Source organism: Diaphorina citri, unplaced genomic scaffold (assembly GCF_000475195.1).
Source record: "Diaphorina citri unplaced genomic scaffold, Diaci psyllid genome assembly version 1.1 scaffold81, whole genome shotgun sequence".
Lineage (NCBI taxonomy): Eukaryota > Metazoa > Arthropoda > Insecta > Hemiptera > Psyllidae > Diaphorina > Diaphorina citri.
In genome coordinates this window covers 39,894-60,531 of record NW_007377518.1, presented here as the reverse complement: position 1 = coordinate 60,531, position 20,638 = coordinate 39,894, and the positions used below count along the sequence as shown (strand labels likewise).

The 20,638-nt window shown below is 38.2% G+C and overlaps 1 protein-coding gene and 1 non-coding gene across 2 annotated transcripts in view; both read right to left on the bottom strand.

Annotated features, from left to right (window-relative positions):
* Nucleotides 1–635: 635 nt before the first annotated feature.
* Nucleotides 636–708, bottom strand: Trnar-ucu. Its single transcript has one exon. It is a non-coding gene; the product is annotated as a tRNA-Arg (tRNA).
* Nucleotides 709–6,397: 5,689 nt separating this feature from the next.
* The window catches only part of LOC103522846 (vacuolar fusion protein MON1 homolog A), an 18,406-nt gene continuing 4,165 nt past the window's right edge, over nucleotides 6,398–20,638 (bottom strand). The window contains exons 4-6 of the mRNA XM_008487935.3: nucleotides 17,169–17,412; nucleotides 7,069–7,365; nucleotides 6,398–6,621 (exon numbers count right to left, since the gene is read on the bottom strand). Of these exons, the coding sequence (XP_008486157.1) occupies nucleotides 6,418–6,621; nucleotides 7,069–7,365; nucleotides 17,169–17,412 (745 nt within the window). The 3' untranslated portion in view covers nucleotides 6,398–6,417. The remainder of the gene's footprint in view (nucleotides 6,622–7,068; nucleotides 7,366–17,168; nucleotides 17,413–20,638) is intronic.

Sequence of the window (20,638 nt, the reverse complement as noted above, 5' to 3'; positions counted from 1 at the left end):
GTCAAGGACTCTGGGGCTCACACTGGCTAGAGAGGGTAGGGGGGCAGTAGGGACCCTCACATACCTACATTTAGCGTCACGCAACTTCCGACATTTTGTATCTATTTAAGTAATAGGTCGGTACAAAGCTTCAATTCCTGAGTGACACTCCTATAATTATCACAACTCGACATAGTTAACATGATAACATGCATGATATTGTGAGAAGAGCTTTGGTTGGGTCAGGACAAATAAGGACATAGGTATACTTTGGCGGGTAGAGGTGCACGCCTGGTAAACAGGAGGATGCAGGTTCAATCCTCAAAAAACCTTTTGAGATGTTCTGAAATGGAAATCTGGAAATCGATCCAATAATGTAATCTACTTACGTCCTTTGATACAAACGTCCAAAGGTTTGTTCTATTGATGTCTTTTGAAGTAGAAGTCTATGGTTGATTAGAGAGAGGAAATGAGACGGTATAGAGTTCAAAGAATCCTTTGACGACTACATGGTTAAAATGATACTTTGACCATGGCAAAATCACTCTTATTTCTGACCTGAATGTGTTTATTAAACCTAACATGAGAGAAAAGAGCATTTCCTTGTCTACTCCTATTTTGTTTAATAATACTGAAAACAAAGAACATAAAAAAAACACCCCTGCTGGGATTTGAACCCAGGATCCTCGGATTAGAAGTCCGATGCCTTATCCACTAGGCCACAAGGGCTTGTGAAGATTGCCGGCATAAAAAGAACATGTAGATGCAATGGAATTAATTATTTAGATTTTTTGGACCTATGTAGGTATAATGCCTAATGCTACCTACATAGGAGTAGGTACCTATTTATAGACTGCAGCGGCATCGTGCTTCTTGCATTGATAATATTTATACCGGATGGGAGATGGGAGTCACACAGGTCCGCGCATATGGTTATTGTTCTTGAAAAGTAAACAGTGTTATGGACACGCAAATTTTAGTTGCGCAAGGTCGCGCGATGCGCCTGAAAGTCCAAACCTGAGATACAGACCCTTCACACTGAAGTCACGCGACTTTGATCTCCTAGCTAGAGTGTGAGGGGTACCTCTCTATCAATTTCATAGGTTTACCTATAGATTTTTATCTCGCGACTCCACACTACGGAAAGTTGCGCTTCTACGCTTCCAGTGTGCTGCTTAGGCGCGCAGGCCTTATAATCTACAATGTAGATTCTACATGCTTTTGGGACTCCCGGTAACCCGGTATGATATTGTAGAAATGAAAAGTCAGGTACCTAAAAGATTGCGTTACATATTAGATGTTACATAATCGTGTACTTTTCTCGTTTTATAAAGAGTAGGTGTTGATGCGATAATGTTGTGTGTTGCATATTTTATGTTCCTTATAGGTATATTATTATTATTATTTTAATTTTATAAAATTCTGCGGGCTAACCTCTAACCCCATGTAGTGGTTTACTTAACGCCGTATTTTGGGATTGTCAGTTAAAGTTCCACGCCACCTAAAAGCAATGTTTAGTTCGATTAGTAGACAACTAGACAATATGTAATTTTATTTGAAATAATAAATTAAGCAATTGAGCCAAAAAAACTTTGACCCTGGCGAAAATTAAACCCTGGGTCCTCCACCGTGCCAGCTTCGTGGGATACCTGCGGAGGTTGCTTGGAGGTGCGGATGAAAGGTTGCGCAACTTGCACGGGTATAAACTGCGCGGTTATCTGGTACACACACCTGTTGATTGTCTCTTACCTCTCCTCTTATCCCCCCATATTTCATTACCCCTTCCCAATTTCTTTCCTTATTTCCCCCTTCTCACCCTTCTCTTTCAACCTTTTGAGAATCTTCGATCCCATGTCCTCAAGGATTTGGGAAATTCAGTGAGGTGAAGTTTATTTCAGAATTATACATATTCACGGAAAGGTTAGTAGGTACCTTTAAGTCCTTGTTGTTTTCGAAATCTTGATTGACAAATTAGCGTTTAGCGAATTACTTCATTCTGTTGTAGCCCAGTAGAACTGGTCCCTGGTCAGTTGTGGAAGACCATTTGTCAAATCCTGTATGAAAATACATTAGTATTTCATATTACTTCAAGAGCACTTCTCAAGAAACTTGAAAACTTGAACGAGTACAAATGGGTAGGATGGTATTTCTAGGTGTTCCCAAACTTGAATCTAAGGAAGTAGAAAAAACCAAGAGAATGAAGAAGAAAGTTCGACGTAAGTGATTAAAACTAAACTGAAAACTATACTAAAGCCTCTGGAAGTTTATTGAAGGGGAAAAGAAAGGAAAAAGTTGGAAATTCATTTGAAGAGAGATTAGGAGAACTCCCATGAGGTCAAAGCCTCTGGAAGTTTATTGAAGGGGAAAAGAAAGGAAAAAGTTGGAAATTCATTTGAAGAGAGATTAGGAGAACTCCCATGAGGTCAAGGCAAGAAGAGAACCAATCAGTTGGAAGGGCTTACTATAGGTATTGCTGAAAAATATTGGTGGACCGCCAAACGGACCTACGCTACGCACAAAGATGTCCGGGTCAAAGTCTTGGAAGGTATATTATGAAATGATAATCCTCCATTGAAAAGGATACACCTCATTACTGAAATAAATAAATAAATTAATAATCCAAGACCTTTTGAAGACAGAGTAACAAAATCCCCGTCAGTGACTACGCCCTCGCATGAAAGTTAATTTATTGATTTTTCCTCTCTTGTCTGCATTTTTTTATTGCTTGAAATGTGAGAAGTCTCATTTTCACTGGAGTGAATGTAACACTCTATACACCAGGGATCGTAATTTGATGCTTACAAATGTACAGTGATGATTTCTAAAAGGCCTGAAAATTTCAGCTCAGAGAGGCCTGCAAATATTCAGCAAAACTAACCTGTGGTATGATGTCTTTGGGCAGCAAAACCTGTACCCTAATAAAATATGTGGGTTCAGGGGTTCCTGTAATTACCACGGAGGTAATATCTATTTGTATTTATGTGAGGGATTTGCACGGGAATTGTTCTGGCTTATCTTTAACAATAGGTTATAGATTTCTATATTACCGTGTGAGAAAGGGTGCGGATAGGTGAGACTTGTGGGAAGAAACAACGCACTTGTCAGAATGGATATGGTGACACGTAAATACGTAGACATAGTATTAGAACTAGAGCAGAGTGTGTGATAGGGAACAACAGGTAGCGAGACCCAAGAAATCCTACCTCGAAATCTACGAAAAAGCAACATAAAGTCGCCACTTTGTTTTTTTGCTACAAAGAAGATTCTGGAAGTCTGCTCTGCACATCTTAAGGAAAAGGAGCAGGAGACAAAGGAATAAAGGTTGCCAGTCAAGTTAGAAATGAGAAAACAAGAAGAAGGAGGAGAATGTTAAGGCGAAGGAAGAAAGATTGCAAGTCAAGTTTGAAATGAGAAATGCAAAATTCGCACGACAATTCACAGCGTTCTGGTAAAGCGTGGAGGAAGAGAGGAAAGAGGAAATCAGCAGAAGACAGACAAAGAGAAGGAGACACATCAGGAAAATAATCGAGACACTCAGGAGTGCCAAGTCCCAGAGGAGACTATTAGTGGCGGGATATAAGTTGACATAGGTGAGAAGGAACAAGCAATACCTGAGGAAACCAAGAGAAAGGAAGAGACAATACCTTAGCAGCAAGGAAGAAACTACACAAACATGAAACACCAAGCAGAAAGGAACAAGCTAGAATAATTATTGTCCTTTTCTTAAAAGTTTCATGAAGAATGAAGAATTTGGAAGTACTGGTAAATAATGTCAGAGGAGATCAATGTTTAAAGGTCACGTAAATGAAATCATCAAAGAAAGGTTGTCAGGCTGTCACCCAAGTTTCTTCGAGCTGTTACGCCACTGACATCTCATATACGACCAAATCTCAAAGGACAACTTTCCAAGACAGAATAACGAGTGACAAGTGTCCCTTTCTATTTATCTTCAAACTGGGACAAGAAAGTGAGGAGAATGAATCAACGGGATGTGGGGATGGAGATGGTGAAACCCAAATGGCGAAGTAGGGAAGTGGCGAAGGAGGTTCTGAAATCCCTTTAGTGTTTTCAACAACGTTATGTCAGTAAAAATAATAGTGATAAAATAATGACAATGAAATGTTCCCCTATACCCTATAGCAAGAACTTCTTCCATGCAGTATTCAAATTCGGAGTGCAAGAGATACGGGAGACTTGTGTCAAGTGCAATCTGTACAATCACAATAGGATTTTGTTTGTTTCTTCTATACCGTGTGAGAAAGGGTGCGAATAGGTGAGACTTGTGGGAAGAAACAACGCACTTGTCAGAATGGATATGGTGACACGTAAAAACGTAGACATAGTATTAGAACTAGAGCAGAGTGTGTGATAGGGAACAACAGGTAGCGAGACCCAAGAAATCCTACCTCAAAATCTACGAGAAAGCAACATAAAGTCGCCACTTTGTTTTTTGCTACAAAGAAGATTCTGGATTGGTCGGACAGAGCTACAAGTTAAACAAAAAATCCTGGAACAATAAAAATTTTCACACGAATTTGCATAAAAAATAGACCGACAAAAATTAAGGTGGGTTTTGGCTTTTTTTTTTTTTTTTTTTTTTTTTTTTTTTCAGAATTGTGTTTTTGTGGTGTACACTATTGACATGCAAATGTATCAATGATTTATGAAAATTAATTAAATTTATTGATATAGGGAAGAATCGAACCTGTAACTCCCTGACTGTTGGTCGGACAGAGCTACAAGTTAAACAAAAAATCCTGGAACAATAAAAATTTTCACACGAATTTGCATAAAAAAAAAACTTTTTTCATCGTGTCAAACTGGTCGACGTCAAGTGCGCCTAATTATTACTTGACAAGGACCTTGCGATAGGCTTAGCAAAATTGGTATTAATCTAGGCGCACGGCAGTGCGACAGGCCAGGCCAAGTTTTGGCCTGAGCACGCCAGTGTGTATATTAAACGAAACATTTCGACGCATTTTTCCCCTATCATAACTCCGTCAATTTTCAATTTAATCTCACGAAATTTGGACCATATGTTAACCTATACTTCCTTATTATACCTGCGAAATTTCGAAGTTCTAGCTTTACCAGAAGAAATTTGGACCATATGTTAACCTATACTTCCTTATTATACCTGCGAAATTTCGAAGTTCTAGCTTTACCAGAAGGGGTAGAAAAAACGGTTTGAAAATCGCTTATTTTACGACTGACTGAATTACTGATTCACTGACTCACTCATCAAAATTATGAGGCACATCCCGATGTCCTAGAAACTTGAAATTTGGCAAAATGGTAAGTCTTAATGAGTAAGTAAAGGGAAAAATCTGAAAATCGGCAAAAGTTGCACTGGGCGCCGCCCACAGGCGGAATTAACCGCTTTTTGGCGGTTTTTACAAAACGGTTAGAGATATCGAAAAAGTTATGAGAGTAGACCCCCCCAAAACCATACCTAAAACCCCCCAATTAGTATTTTTTATGAACATCGGAACAACGGTTAGCGGTATGTATTTTTACAGTTAAGAGTATTTCGACCGCTTTTTTAGTTACTAAACTACTAAAGTCTTAGTTGGAATTCCTTCAACCTTCTCTCAATTTCAACTTGGAATTCCTTCAACCTTCTCTCAATTTCAACTTGGAATTCCTTCAACCTTCTCTCAATTTCAACTTGGAATTCCTTCAACCTTCTCTCAATTTCAACTTGGAATTCCTTCAACCTTCTCTCAATTTCAACTTGGAATTCCTTCAACCTTCTCTCAATTTCAACTTGGAATTCCTTCAACCTTCTCTCAATTTCAACTTGGAATTCCTTCAACCTTCTCTCAATTTCAACTTGGAATTCCTTCAACCTTCTCTCAATTTCAACTTGGAATTCCTTCAACCTTCTCTCAATTTCAACTTGGAATTCCTTCAACCTTCTCTCAATTTCAACTTGGAATTCCTTCAACCTTCTCTCAATTTCAACTTGGAATTCCTTCAACCTTCTCTCAATTTCAACTTGGAATTCCTTCAACCTTCTCTCAATTTCAACTTGGAATTCCTTCAACCTTCTCTCAATTTCAACTTGGAATTCCTTCAACCTTCTCTCAATTTCAACTTGGAATTCCTTCAACCTTCTCTCAATTTCAACTTGGCAATGTTTTTTCCTTTTATTTTCATGTTAATAATAGGTAGATACTGTGTATTTAGGTATTAATTTGAGAAGGAAAAACATTGCCAAGTTGAAATTGAGAGAAGGTTGAAGGAATTGAGATCCAGCATTTTCAGCAGACACGAAAAATTGGGAATGCAGACTTGGCCTTTATTTTCTGATCTCACCACTTTTATAGGCCGACATTTTTGGATAGGAACTTGGCCTTTTTTTCACATTTGTGTTTTTGTGGGGGATCTATTATTACAGCAATCCTTCAATTCCACAAGAAAAAACGTTATACTGGCCTACCTTGATTGAATACTGGCGCTACCAAAATTCGAGTTGGCAACATAGGGTGCCTCATACTGGGGACAAATGAGCTGACTAGTTTGCTTGCACTTGTAAACAAAATGGCGGAGTGATGTGATGTTGAGTGAGGAGGTGAGTAAACTATGCGAGGAAGAGAGTGCAGTGTTGATTTCATCCAGCAACTTGGCGCGTCGAAGTTTCTACAGAAAAAAAAGAAAGAAAAATGAATAACGAGCCAGCTGCAATAGCACTTAGAATACACTAGTTCTCTTGTAAAAGTTAATTAAAATGAAACAGTCAGGTAGGTAAACATTGGATTTTAGGATTATTGAGATATTGGGAAAATCCTACAATGCTGCAGTGAGCACCAAAGTTGTGACATAATACACAAAGAAACTGCATTTATTTATTTATTTTATTTTATAAATGAAACAACATTACGTGTGATATGTACAGACCATGGGCTAAAAATCACTTTTTTGGAATCAGCCATTTCCTGATTTTGAAAATATGGTCAAGTTTTACCACCGTAGATTGTGCCTGGGTCAACCTTAACTGCATACTGGTATAGGGAAATCCTCGTTTCATCTCAATCCAGAGTTGGTAAACCCCTCCTATACTCCTATACTTATTGTCATCTCACTCACCTCAGTGATGACCTGTTTGGCTTCGCTGAGAGTAAAGAACAAATTCTTATCCACTGTCAACATGAGGAGACATGCGGCACAGTCATCAGCTAAATAAGACACGTGACTGTACAAATAGCCGGATGCGTCAAACTGCGGCAAACAGAGCGGTGTCCATATCTCCCCTGTCTTGAATGATTCGGAGGATCTCACTAGATTGAGAATAAGATGAATGTCCATCGGACGCAGGTTGTACTTCTTCATGTGAAGATAGGAGATGATACGATCCGCACCAATCAGGATTATGAACACCAGATTCTGATAACAACACGAGATTACATTTTATACATCCCGCCCATCTGATGCATGCTACGACACAGACCACATGCATCGAATGTAGCAGTTGTTTCATTGCTACGAAATAAAAACGGCGATGGAACACTCATCTTCGAAAAAAATCTGAGCGCACGGCAGTGCGCCACGCCAAGTTCCAGTAAGCACGCCTGTGTATCTTTACACGAACCGATTCGGCAGGTTTTTCTCGCCTTTAAAGATAGGCTTCCTCTAAAGATAAACTTTTGAAATTCAGGGCACATATTTAGGTAAGGTATATAAACATACCTTAAAAATTTCAGCTCTTAATACCAAGTAGTTCCGGAGATATAGAGGCGCAAAAATCGCAATTTTTTTACTCATTCATTCACTCACCCACTCACTCATCAAAATGATCAGGCACTTTCCGATGTCGTAGAAACTTGAAATTTGGCAGGATGGTAGGTTTTGATGAGTAAGTAAAGGGAAAAAATCTGAAAATCGGCAAAAGTTGCACTGGCTCAGGCGTAAATAACCGCTTTTTGGCGGTTTTCACTAAACGGTTAGAGATATCGCAAAAGTTATGAGAGTACCCCCCCCCCCCCCAAACCATACCTAAAACCCCCAAAATATTAGTTTTTATTAACATCAGAACAACGGTTAACGGTGTTTTACCGTATTTTTACATTTCGACCGCTTTTTTACTGACTAAAGGCTTTGTTAAGAACCTATCGAAAATGATATGGTAGTATACTCGTATATTGACATCTACTACCGTGACATGACAAAAATGATAGACACCAATAACAACAACACTAACAAAAACAACAAAATATCAACAGCAACAACTTAGAAGATCTGTTTGCAGGTAATAAGATCTGTAGCTAGGTAATAAGAAGATCTGTAGGTACATACTAATCGTATGTAAATACACACTTAGAAAAAAGGAGTGAGATCCCCCACAAAAACACACATGTAAAAAAAGGCCAAGTTCCTATCCAAAAATGTCGGCCTATAAAAGTAATGATATCAGAAAATTAAGGCCAAGTCTGCATTCCCAGTTTTTCGTGTCTGCTGAAAATGCTGAATTTTAATTCCTTCAACCTTCTCTCAATTTTAACTTTGCTATGCAAAGGAATTAAAAGTCAGCATTTTCAGCAGGCACGAAAAACTGGGAATGCAAACTTGGCCTTAATTTTCTGATATCACCACTTCTTGGCTATGTTTTCTACTCAAATAAATAGGTACCTTATTAAACCTGAAACCTGAAGGAAAAACATAGCCAAGTTGAAATTGAGAGAAGATTGAAGGAATTAAAATTCAGCATTTTCAGTAGGCACGAAAAACTGGGAATGCAGACTTGGCTTTAATTTTCTGATATCACCACTTTTATGCCGACATTTTTGGATAGGAACTTGGCCTTTTTTCACATTTGTGTTTTTGTGGGTCTGTACTACAATACTACATCATAATATTAGAATCTTCCTTTAAAAGACCATTACAAATCTTCAGAAAGTATACGGTTTTATTTTTTTTGTACCATACTGTACGAGTTAACCCGTGAGTACACGCGTTAAAAATCCGAACGTCAGTACACGCGTGTAGAGAAAAAATCTCACACCAGGTAAACCAGGAAGTGCCTAAGTGCCTCAACATTTTGATGAGTGAGTGAGTGAGTGAATGAGTAAAAAAAATGCGATTTTTCCGCCTCTATATCTCCAGAACTACTTGTTATTAAGAGCTCAAATTTTCCAGGTATGTTTATATACCTTACCTAAATATGTGCCCTAAATTTTAAAAGTTTATCTTTAGAGGAAACCGATCTATGAAGGTGAGAAAAACCTGCCGAATCGGTTCGTGTAAAGATACACAGGCGTGCTTGCTGGAACTTGGCCTGGCGCACTGCCGTGCGCTCAGATGTCTTGGCTAATTGGGAGGTAATTGAAATGACACTGCGAAAGGAGCCTTTTTCTAATGGAGTCAATTAATAATATAGAGTCAATTTAGTACCATACTTTAATTCACCACAAGCCACAAAGCACTCGACTATTATTATAGCAGTAGCTCGTCCCCTCATGGAAGAAGTTTAGAGGTTTATCTAGTATAATAGTTAATATTCTTCTGTGGTTTAGCCAAACACTGTACGGTACTTAACCCATTAACACAAGTCCCCCAACTGACCCATTAACACACGTTAAACATTTAAAAGCTAAGCAAGCTTTAACCACTTAATTTAAAGCTGAACGTTTTGAAAAACAGCTGGTTGCAGTTACAAGATATAATTATGCGGATGCAACACAAGACAACCATTTTCAAATTAAAGGAAATGTTTTGCGAATCGGGATTTTCAACGAATAAGTTTTCGTCTCCAAATAAGGAATCGAAGGAGCGATTTGCAAATAAAATCCCAGATTACCCAGTGTCTAGACTCCCTAGGTCCAAATCCGAACTTTTCAACCGTATACGGTCTGTATGCCGTAAATGTGAGAACTTTTCAACCGTATATGTGAGAACTTTCCAGTCCCAGCCGTTCTACATAATTCATCATTTCAGTGCACTCTCAGGAAAGCGCATCTTGCATAACAAATAAAAATATTCCCCGCATTACGTTTCACATTAGGATGTGAATAATTCAATCGGACTCATGATATGACGGCTAAACAGAGCTTTTGACCAGTGGCGTACCCATTAATTGTACACTTGGAAAAAATTGCTCTTTGTCATCAAAGTTTTCTCTCCTTAGAAGACAAACCCCTAAAAATAACTTTAAGGTTTCTTTCCTGCGAATTTAGGTAAAAAACAATACAACTAAAGTTTCATTAACAAACCTTTGACATCAAAGGACAGAACACTAGGTACAGGGGCAAGGTAAAATTCTTTTGAAAACAAGTCAAAAAGACTTTGTTTTAAAGGTGTGTGTGTGTGTGTGTGTGTGAGAGAGAGAGAGAGAGGAGAGAGTTTTTTTTTTAGTGTAGGAAAGCACCACTTCCCAAGTTTTCAATCCCCCCGCTTTCCACCTCTGAAAATTGTGCTTATCCTGGATTGTAAGAAGCAGATCGGCACTGTATAATGGAGGTATACAAATTTATGACTTCCTCTTTGGAAAATCTCACGCTAGGCCACTGCTTTTGACAGTTGTAATGCTCCTGTTTTTCCCTCCACTTCTCCAGCCTCTATTTTCCTCTCTACAATTTTGCTCACATAGTACGACTTTTTAAACACATACTCCTTCCGGGCTCATATTGTTTAGAGACAGCACTAAAGAAGAGCTGGGTTTATTGCTGTCAGCTTTCAAGAGAGCCAAACTGAAAATCCAGACTTCTAGACCCATATCGGGTCAAACAAAATATTTGGGATCGAGCTTTTCGCAGTCGTGTGAATAATTTAATACGGAGTATGGAAATTGAATACCTTAACCTGCAAGAGGAACACAAAATAGGCATGCATAATGTACATTACAATAAGAATGAGTAGAATAAAATGGAGTGGAAAAGTAAAAATCCCTTTTTACAGTCTTACATAATGTATGAACGTATGTGAAAGCCAGAAAAACTGTTGAATACACGAAAAACCGAAAAAAAGGAGAGAAAGGAGAGAAAAATGCAACAAAGGCAATTCTAATTCTGGTGAAAAAAGTGTAAAAGTGGAGATGCATATTTGATTAATTTTTCTGCCCTTTTGTCTTTTGTAAATTTCCACAGAGGTCTATGAATAAAATGCGCGTGAAACAAGGGTAAATTGGACGTAACAATGTGAAAAAAAAAAAAAAAAAAACGTACTTACATATATGTACCTACATGAGTAGGTTTTTCTTGATGTACTAAATTCGTATCTGTTTTGCCGCTTTTGCTTAGCACATTCTCAAATATTATGCCAACCACTTACGCTCAGACCGTCTGTTTAGGTCTGACAGATTTAGGTCTGACATGACGCGCTCTACCGGACAGTCGGAAAGTGTGTGGTGGGAAAAGCTCGAGACTAAGATCTGACAGACCGCGCTCTGAAGCAGTTTCCGCTACACAAGTTCGGAAAGTCTGGGCGTGAGTGGTATTAGCTATCGAGGTCGAAAAAACCCAGATGTCTATTAAGAAAATGACCGATTGGAAAAGCCATCTTACCCCAAAAATGGGCCCAATTAAGGTTTGGTCCTAGTTTTGTATGAAAGCCTCCAATTATTGAGTAGCCCTCACTGCCATCAGTTCTAACAAAATTGAGAGGGTGTTTACCCTGGTTAGCATTTGGTGCACTTGTTTTCCCTAGGTCCATTTGGTGCATATTCACTGTTATTATTTTGAAATCTCTCCCCTTTAATTGTCACTCCGTAGGCTTTTTCCTTCGTACTAAATCATAACTCCCTCCCTCTCCTCCCCCCTCTCTCTCTCTCTAGGGCTGTTTCTCCGTCCCTCTTCCTTCCTGATATAGGCTCCAGCGGGTTAATTGCCTCTTTAAACGTTTGAATGGCCATTTCATTTAATGGCTTTTATCTCTTTTTTCTACTTTTAATTATTGCCTGAGAATTATATTACGTTTACTTCCAGTTATAGACGTCAGGTCTGTAGGCTTAGACTTGAGGACTATAGTATAGATTTTCATTAAAAATAGGGATTTTCTCTCTCATTTTTCGGGAAATTTTGAGATGATTTAAAGAGTCAAAAAAAAACTCCAACCCCCCCTCCACCTCCTCCTCCTCACCTCTTACTTTCCAAAAAATGGGCGGCCTTCCTTTTTCAAAAAATCAGAGTCAAAATTATAGCCTTAAGGAACTTTTTCTTATTTCTTCTATCTCTCTCTCCCTCCCTCTCTCTCTCTTTCTCTCATCATCATCATCATCATCATCATCATCATCAAGACCTGGGAGTTACCGTCGAGAAAAACCTTGACTTTAAAAAGCATCTCGAAGCAACACAGAAAAAAAGCATTCCAAAGGCTTGGTATGATAATCCGTTTCTCCAGACCCATCCAAGACCTTGATGCCCTAAAACTCTTATACCAATCCCTGGTAAGATCAATACTTGAGTACGGTTCAATAGTATGGTCCCCCCGTACTCAGGTTGACATCAAATTTTTAGAAAAAATCCAGGGAAGATTCACCCGGTATGCTTTTAACAAGGAGAACAAATTTTATCCTCTCTATCCTAATTACATAGAATATGACCTTCTTATTGATCATTTTGGTCTAAGCTCATTAAAGGATAGAAGAGATAAAATGCAACTTAAATTCATTGAAAATGTGGTAAGTGGATCTGATAAACATCCTTACGTCTCTGAAAAAGTCCAATTCAGAGAGTCTGACCTTAGACTCAGACCCGCACCTACAAGAAAACTCCATGTCCCTAATAAAAAAGAGACTTATTTGTATAAGTCCCCCATTGTCAAGGCTATGGTTTTATACAACCAGAGCCTTGATAATAACTAGCTTTTATTAGGATAATAACGCGTCAGTTATTTCTGCTACTGAGTTCTATACACATGTGTTGGAACTGGTAGTAGTGTAGACGTTGATCTAAAAAAAAAAAAAAAGTAGGTAGCTTTTTCCGCCACACACGTTCCGACGCGACGGTCTGACCGATCGCGGGCTGTCAGCCGGTCTGAGCGTGAGTGGCGGGCATTAGGGGCGAAAAAAAATCATGGCAATGGAGGGATTTGAACCCAAAACCTTTTCTGAATGAGTTCACTGAATTACCAGTATAAAAATGTAAGTAATGAAATTTTAATACTTTTCTTTGTTTGCTTAATAACGCGTCAGTTATTGCTGCTACTGAGTTCTATACACATGTGTTGGAACTGGTAGTAGTGTAGACGTTGATCTAAAAAAAAAAAGAAAAAAAACATCACCTAGATCGGACACTAGCGATGTGGATTCGAAAATCTCTTTGCACTAACATCGTGTTTGCGCGAGCGATTCCGGAGTTCAGACCTAAGGGATATTTTTTTATGATGCTAGAGATGCTGAAGATGCCATCATACTTTTTTTTTATCACTTCTCCACCTCTGCATCATTTTCCCCAACATTAGATTGCACTCAGCATCTACATCCCCTCTCTTAAGCCAAAATGTTGAAAATGTAAAAGGCCAAGTTCCTATCCAAAAATGTCGGCCTATAAAAGTGGTGAGATCAGAAAATAAAGGCCAAGTCTGCATTCCAATTTTTCGTGTCGAGGAGGAGAACTATCGATAGCACTATCGATAACTATCGATAGTTTTGACTATCGAACGCTATCGATAGTTGAGGCTTGACTATCGATTGTTTTCGATAGTTTTTTTCTGCACATTTTTCATTTGTTTTGGTCGTTTTAGAAGTGAAAAGTCTTGTAAAAAAAAAATAAAAAAATGTTGAAATGAAACCCTGTGACCTAAATTAATACGTGTACAGTTAATAATTTTCTTTAAATAAGCTTAGGTTAGGTCTTTTTGAGGAATAAGACCTTTAGAAACAAGGAAAATATGTAATAAAAAAAACTATCGATGGCGCCGACTATCGATAGTTCTCCTCCTCTACTCAGGAGTAGCATAATGTGGTTTTTGAAATTGTTTGTTTTGACCGCTAGGGTCGTCGAGGCATTCCCCCCACTCTTCTTTTGTCGTATTTTATTTAACACTAAACCGAGAACCGAAAATTAGAGAGTGGGGGTAAAAATCTCGTAGTGGGGGTAATCAGCTGATTAAAAAAATCAGCTGTTCGCATTAACCGAGAAAAAATGGCGACTCTATCGTTAACCGAAGTCCAGAGCTCGGTTTAGTATGGCAAGAGGGGAAACGTAAACCTAAAAAATGGTTAACGCCCCTCACGTCATAAACACACTTCCATGTGAAGGGAGGTAGTGACCTTGACTAAACCGAGGTTAAATAAAATGCCTCATTTGTTGTTTGTGAAAAAAGTCATCCTCAATCAGATGCTAGATGATGTTGAAAAATGCTGGCATCTCTAGCATCATATAGAAAAATGTCTCTCTAGCACCAAAATGAAAAATTTACTGAAATAATAAGTATTTTTGTTGAGTTGGAGGTATGTGTCAAGTACTATATCATACATATTTCTGGACATGGTCTTCACTTGACTGGTGTGGATTACAGACTATCCCCTATCTAGTAGACATTAACAAACAAGACTACAGATAAAAGGACAGACAAGTTGATATATTTCGACCACTACTATGGCCATCATCAGAACATAATTTTTTATTTAGTTGTTTTGATGATGGCCATAGTAGTGGTCGAAATATATCAACTCGCCTGTCCTTTTATCTGTAGTCTTGTTTGTTAATGTCTACTAGATAGGGGATAGTCTGTCATCCACACCAGTCAAGTGAAGACCATGTTCAGAAATACCTTGTTTATCCTGCTCGAATAAGACTAAAAAGTCCCTTTACCCCAGAAATATGTATGAAAGAAAGAAACCTTTTAAAAAAAAAAATAATAATAATAATAATAAAGCACAAATATATTAATAATATTAATAAAAGAGTAAACCCTGACTCATACATTCATTTATATTCAACGCACAGCCGAAACGGCTGGACCGATTTTGATGACACTTCGAGAATAGCTTCCTTTTGATTTGAATAGGCCCACTAAGAACGGATTTTCCAAAACTCGCAGTGGTTTCCAAACTATGACCAAAAACCTACTAAAAATCGTTCATAATCAACGCACAGCCGCAACGGCTGGACCGATTTTGATGAAACTTCGAGAATAGCTTCCTTTTGATTTGAATAGGCCCACTAAGAACGGATTTTCCGAAACTCGCAGTGGTTTCCAAACTATGACCAAAAAACTACTAAAAATCGTTCATAATCAACGCACAGCCGAAACGGCTGGACTGATTTTGATGAAACTTCGGAATAGCTTCCTTTTGATTTGAATAGGCCCACTAAGAACGGATTTTCCGAAACTCGCAGTGGTTTCCAAACTATGACCAAAAAACTACTAAAAATCGACCCATGGCCAAAACGAGTGGGTCAATTTACATGAAGTTTGTAAGTAAGATAGTTGTCTTGCCTTTTAGTAAGTAAAGGTAGCCTAAGAACGGATTTTTCAAAACTCGCAGTGGTGCCCAAATTAGGGACGAAAACGAATAAAAGTGTAATAGGGTGCCAAAATAGTATGGTCAGGTAAAACGGTACAGTACGGTACGTTACGGTCAGGTAAGGTATGGTACGATACGGTAAGATATGGCACGGTACGGTTAGGGTCAGTCAAGTACGGTCAGGTACAGTTAAGTACGGTATGATATGGTACGGTCAGGTACAGTCAAGTACGGTCAGATACGGTACGATACGACATAGTCAGGTACGGTACGATACGTCATAGTCAGGTACGGTCAAGTACGATACGGTACGGAACAGTCAGATACGATCAGGTACAGTCAAGTATAGTCAGGTGCGGTACGATACGGTAAGTTACGCTACGGTCACCTACGGCCATGCCTCAGCCACGCGCAAGCGGGCGGAGCCTGCTTGTGAAATAATAAGTTAAAACAAAACTCACCCATCCTAGGAGTGTTTCGGTATCACGTGACTGGAAGTAGAGTTTCAAATGTCGGGACTGGCGGTGTATATCACAGTAGAGATGAGAGTAGTATTCCAACACTGTCCTATCACACCTGGCAACAATGCTAGCGCTTGGCATCCAACTCGGAGAGCTGGCAACACTGGTGAAGACAAAACAATATAAAAGAGCAATTGCACTTACTTGGGTAATCTAATTAAAAGAGCAGAGAAAATGAGGACCTACGGGATTTTTCTTTTTCTTCTACGACTTCTAGATCCAGAGATAAATCGATTTAAAAAATACCGGTAAATCTTGAACTTTGACGTCACGACATACACTCCCGTACGCGATGACGTCATAGTACATGACTCCTTCAAGATTTCCTTGTTTGTGCTCATGCGTTTCTGTGCACTTTGTAAACTTTGACGTCACGACTCTTAGAACCTTTTTATCAGAACGGCAAATAAAATTGAGATCCAGCATTTTCAGCAGACACGAAAAACTGTGAATGCAGACTTGGCCTTAATTTTCTGCTTTGCTATGTTTTCTACTCAAATAAATAGGTACCTTATTAAACCTGAAACCTGAAGGAAAAACATAGCCAAGTTGAAATTGAGAGAAAGTTGAAAGAATTAAAAGTCAGCATTTTCAGCAGGCACGAAAAACTGGGAATGCAAACTTGGCCTTAATTTTCTGATATCACCACTTTTATAGGCCGACATTTTTCGATAGGAACTTGGCCTTTTTTCACATTTGTGTTTTTGTGGGTATATAATACTTGATTGAAGACTTGGCAACTTTGTGAAGGTCTATTCTTTACTTTCTCTTCTTTATTGCATAGTAAGAACAGGACTTGCTTCCCTTGTAAAGGCATCTTCAACAATACTTAAATACTGAATAAGGTAAAACATAAAGGTGTAAAGCATATAAATATGCAATAAATAACATTATGTCTTCCAACAGAATGTGTATTCTGCCAATAGGAAGAAAAATAAAACGAAAGAACTAATTAGAATTTCAATTGAAAAGGATCCAACAGAATGTGTATTCTGCCAATAGGAAGAAAAATAAAACGAAAGAACTAATTAGAATTTCAATTGAAAAGGAAAAAAAAAAAAATACCAGCCTAGTTAGCTTAAAAAGTAGCGCACCTGGCTCGTAAGGGCTAGGTCACGTTTTCGATTCCCACCCGGGATGAACTCTATCCTACACAGGTAAGTTTCGTTCCCGAAAGGTCTGGCTTTCTACTATTTCTTCCATTTCGAACGATAAGAGAGATATCCAGTTCCCTCTGAGGAAAGGAAGTACACAGAACCTACTTTTACTTTAGAGACGGCTGAAGACAGGACATGGGAGATTTGGTCTCGTATGGACGAGGATAGCGTCAGGCACCGATATGAAGCGAGCACAAAGTCCACCTCTGTTTCCGTGAACTCCACCAGAGTGTGTATGAGTCGCTCGGAACCACTCAGTAAGCGACGAAGATCAAAGTTGCGATGCTGGTCGAAGATTTTGGTTAACTGGGATAGGGTGAGTGTGGAAATGATTTGATTGTAGATATAACTGGTGGAAAAGAAAACAACTTTTACTTCCCTTGGAGGGTTTCAGCAGTCATTATACAGGGTGTTAAAAAAAAAGTTGCCACCCCTCAAAACTCAAGAACCGTTTAGAATTTGGAAAAATCCTAAAACACGTTTTTCTTTATTTTCAAAGGGAACCTATTTTAAGGGGATCTCAATTTTTCGGCACCATCAGAGGCGGACCCAGGAGGGTCAACTTTAAAATCTTAAATAGTGATTGTAGATATAACTGGTGGAAAAGAAAACAACTTTTACTTCCCTTGGAGGGTTTCAGCAGTCATTATACAGGGTGTTTCTCAAAGAGGAACCCCTACTTGTGATACATCATATCAAAGGTCTTAAAGAACGTAGTACTTTGGTACAATTCTACGATAAGTGTCTTCTTAAATAGGAACCCCTACTTGTGATACATCATATCAAAGGTCTTAAAGAACGTAGTACTTTGGTACAATTCTACGATAAGTGTCTAAGTGTCAACACCATTTTTGTTTTTGCTCCGTGTTTTGTGTTATTTTATTTTTTGATTTTCAAGTTTAAAAATTAAGTGTGACATACTCTTAGGGCCGAATGCACAGTCGTTCCTAAATGATTTAGGTTCCCTTTTTCCTTAAGATTTCCTATTTCCTTAAGGTATCCATTTTCCTATATTGTTTATTTTCTTCTGCTTTAATACTAATGGCGTCTGTTTGTCATAGGCCACTTTCGATTTTTCACCTATCAATTTGTTCAAAAAAAGTTTTCCTATTACTAACAACTTCATTAATTTTATGATCGATCAAATTGAGAAAAAATACGAGAAAAATTAAAATTACATTGTTCACTTGGTCAGATTCACAATGACAGCTCAGAAATGAAAAAATAATTCCTAAATTTTCTTCTTTTCTATTTGGATACTAATCGCGTTCATTTGCTATCGACCAGTTTCGATTGATTTTTGGTTGCTATGGATACGATATACACTGGAATGTGTTCACCAATATTAGGTATAGAAATTACTTGATAAGGAGAACCAAAAAGGCAGATATATTTTGCAGAACTTCAAAGAATTATTATAATTTATTTGTTAAAAGCCGACTGTTAAATGACCTTATCGTGAAAAAGGAGGGAAATTTTAAAAAATATTTTTGTGGATACTAATCGCGTTCATTTGCTATCGACCAGTTTCGATTGATTTTTGGTTGCTATGGATACGATATACACTGGAATGAAAAAAAAATAGGACAGTTTTCATTTTTATTGAATACTCTTTCAGCCATTTCAAAGTCAATCTGTTCCAAATTTTCTGCACGTCAGTGTATTGAAATTAAAATGTAAAACAAGGAGGACGTTTAGGATCTACTATGCATATGAATTTTAGGAAAAAACCATGTCTTTCCAATTTTTAGCCCCAGATTTATATTTTTCATATTTTTATAATTTTAACCGATCTACCCTCTTTCTGTGATCTCCTCTAGTCTTCTGTGTTCAGTGTACCTCGTTGTTTAGTGTTTAGTGTTTCCTGTAGCCCTGATGATGGAGGGAGTGCCTCCGAAACATGTCGGTGTTAAAATTGAAATAATACTCAACAACTCGAATTATTTATTTGAACACATCTTTATTCTTATAATTTTTCTTTAGAACTGAAAACTGAACAAACCTTTTTTTCAAAAACAAAAACAAACAAAACAAAAATATTTTTTAAAATTTCCCTCCTTTTTCACGATAAGGTCATTTAACAGTCGGCTTTTAACAAATAAATTATAATAATTCTTTGAAGTTCTGCAAAATATATCTGCCTTTTTGGTTCTCCTTATCAAGTAATTTCTATACCTAATACCTATCTTTTAGTTTCCTTCTAGTTTCTATTAAGTTTAGTGACCACAAACTTTATCTGATAATTATCAAATTCACCCTGAGGCCTGAATTTCAAAATCAAAGGAAGAACAACAAGGTCAAATAATACCTTAAAAGAATGAGGAACAAATAAATTATAATAATTCTTTGAAGTTCTGCAAAATATATCTGCCTTTTTGGTTCTCCTTATCAAGTAATTTCTATACCTAATATTGGTGAACACTCTCCACTTCATCGTATGGTGAAGATCGGAAATCGGGCCGGCAGTGCGGGGTGCGGGCCTTAATCTATTTCATTGGAGGCTGAATGAGATTCGAAATCTTTTCGATTCTTATTAATTTTGTTGATTGAGTTCCTGGGTCAACCTTAACTGCATACTGGTATAGGGAAATCCTCGTTTCATCTCAATCCAGAGTTGGTAAACCCCTCCTATACTCCTATACTTATTGTCATCTCACTCACCTCAGTGATGACCTGTTTGGCTTCGCTGAGAGTAAAGAACAAATTCTTATCCACTGTCAACATGAGGAGACATGCGGCACAGTCATCAGCCAAATAAGACACGTGACTGTACAAATAGCCGGATGCGTCAAACTGCGGCAAACAGAGCGGTGTCCATATCTCCCCTGTCTTGAATGATTCGGAGGATCTCACTAGATTGAGAATAAGATGAATGTCCATCGGACGCAGGTTGTACTTCTTCATGTGAAGATAGGAGATGATACGATCCGCACCAATCAGGATTATGAACACCAGATTCTGATAACAACACGAGATTACATTTTATACATCCCGCCCATCTGATGCATGCTACGACACAGACCACATGCATCGAATGTAGCAGTTGTTTCATTGCTACGAAATAAAAACGGCGATGGAACACTCATCTTCGAAAAAAATCTGAGCGCACGGCAGTGCGCCACGCCAAGTTCCAGTAAGCACGCCTGTGTATCTTTACACGAACCGATTCGGCAGGTTTTTCTCGCCTTTAAAGATAGGCTTCCTCTAAAGATAAACTTTTGAAATTCAGGGCACATATTTAGGTAAGGTATATAAACATACCTTAAAAATTTCAGCTCTTAATACCAAGTAGTTCCGGAGATATAGAGGCGCAAAAATCGCAATTTTTTTACTCATTCATTCACTCACCCACTCACTCATCAAAATGATCAGGCACTTTCCGATGTCGTAGAAACTTGAAATTTGGCAGGATGGTAGGTTTTGATGAGTAAGTAAAGGGAAAAAATCTGAAAATCGGCAAAAGTTGCACTGGCTCAGGCGTAAATAACCGCTTTTTGGCGGTTTTCACTAAACGGTTAGAGATATCGCAAAAGTTATGAGAGTAGACCCCCCCCCCCCAAACCAAAACCAAAACC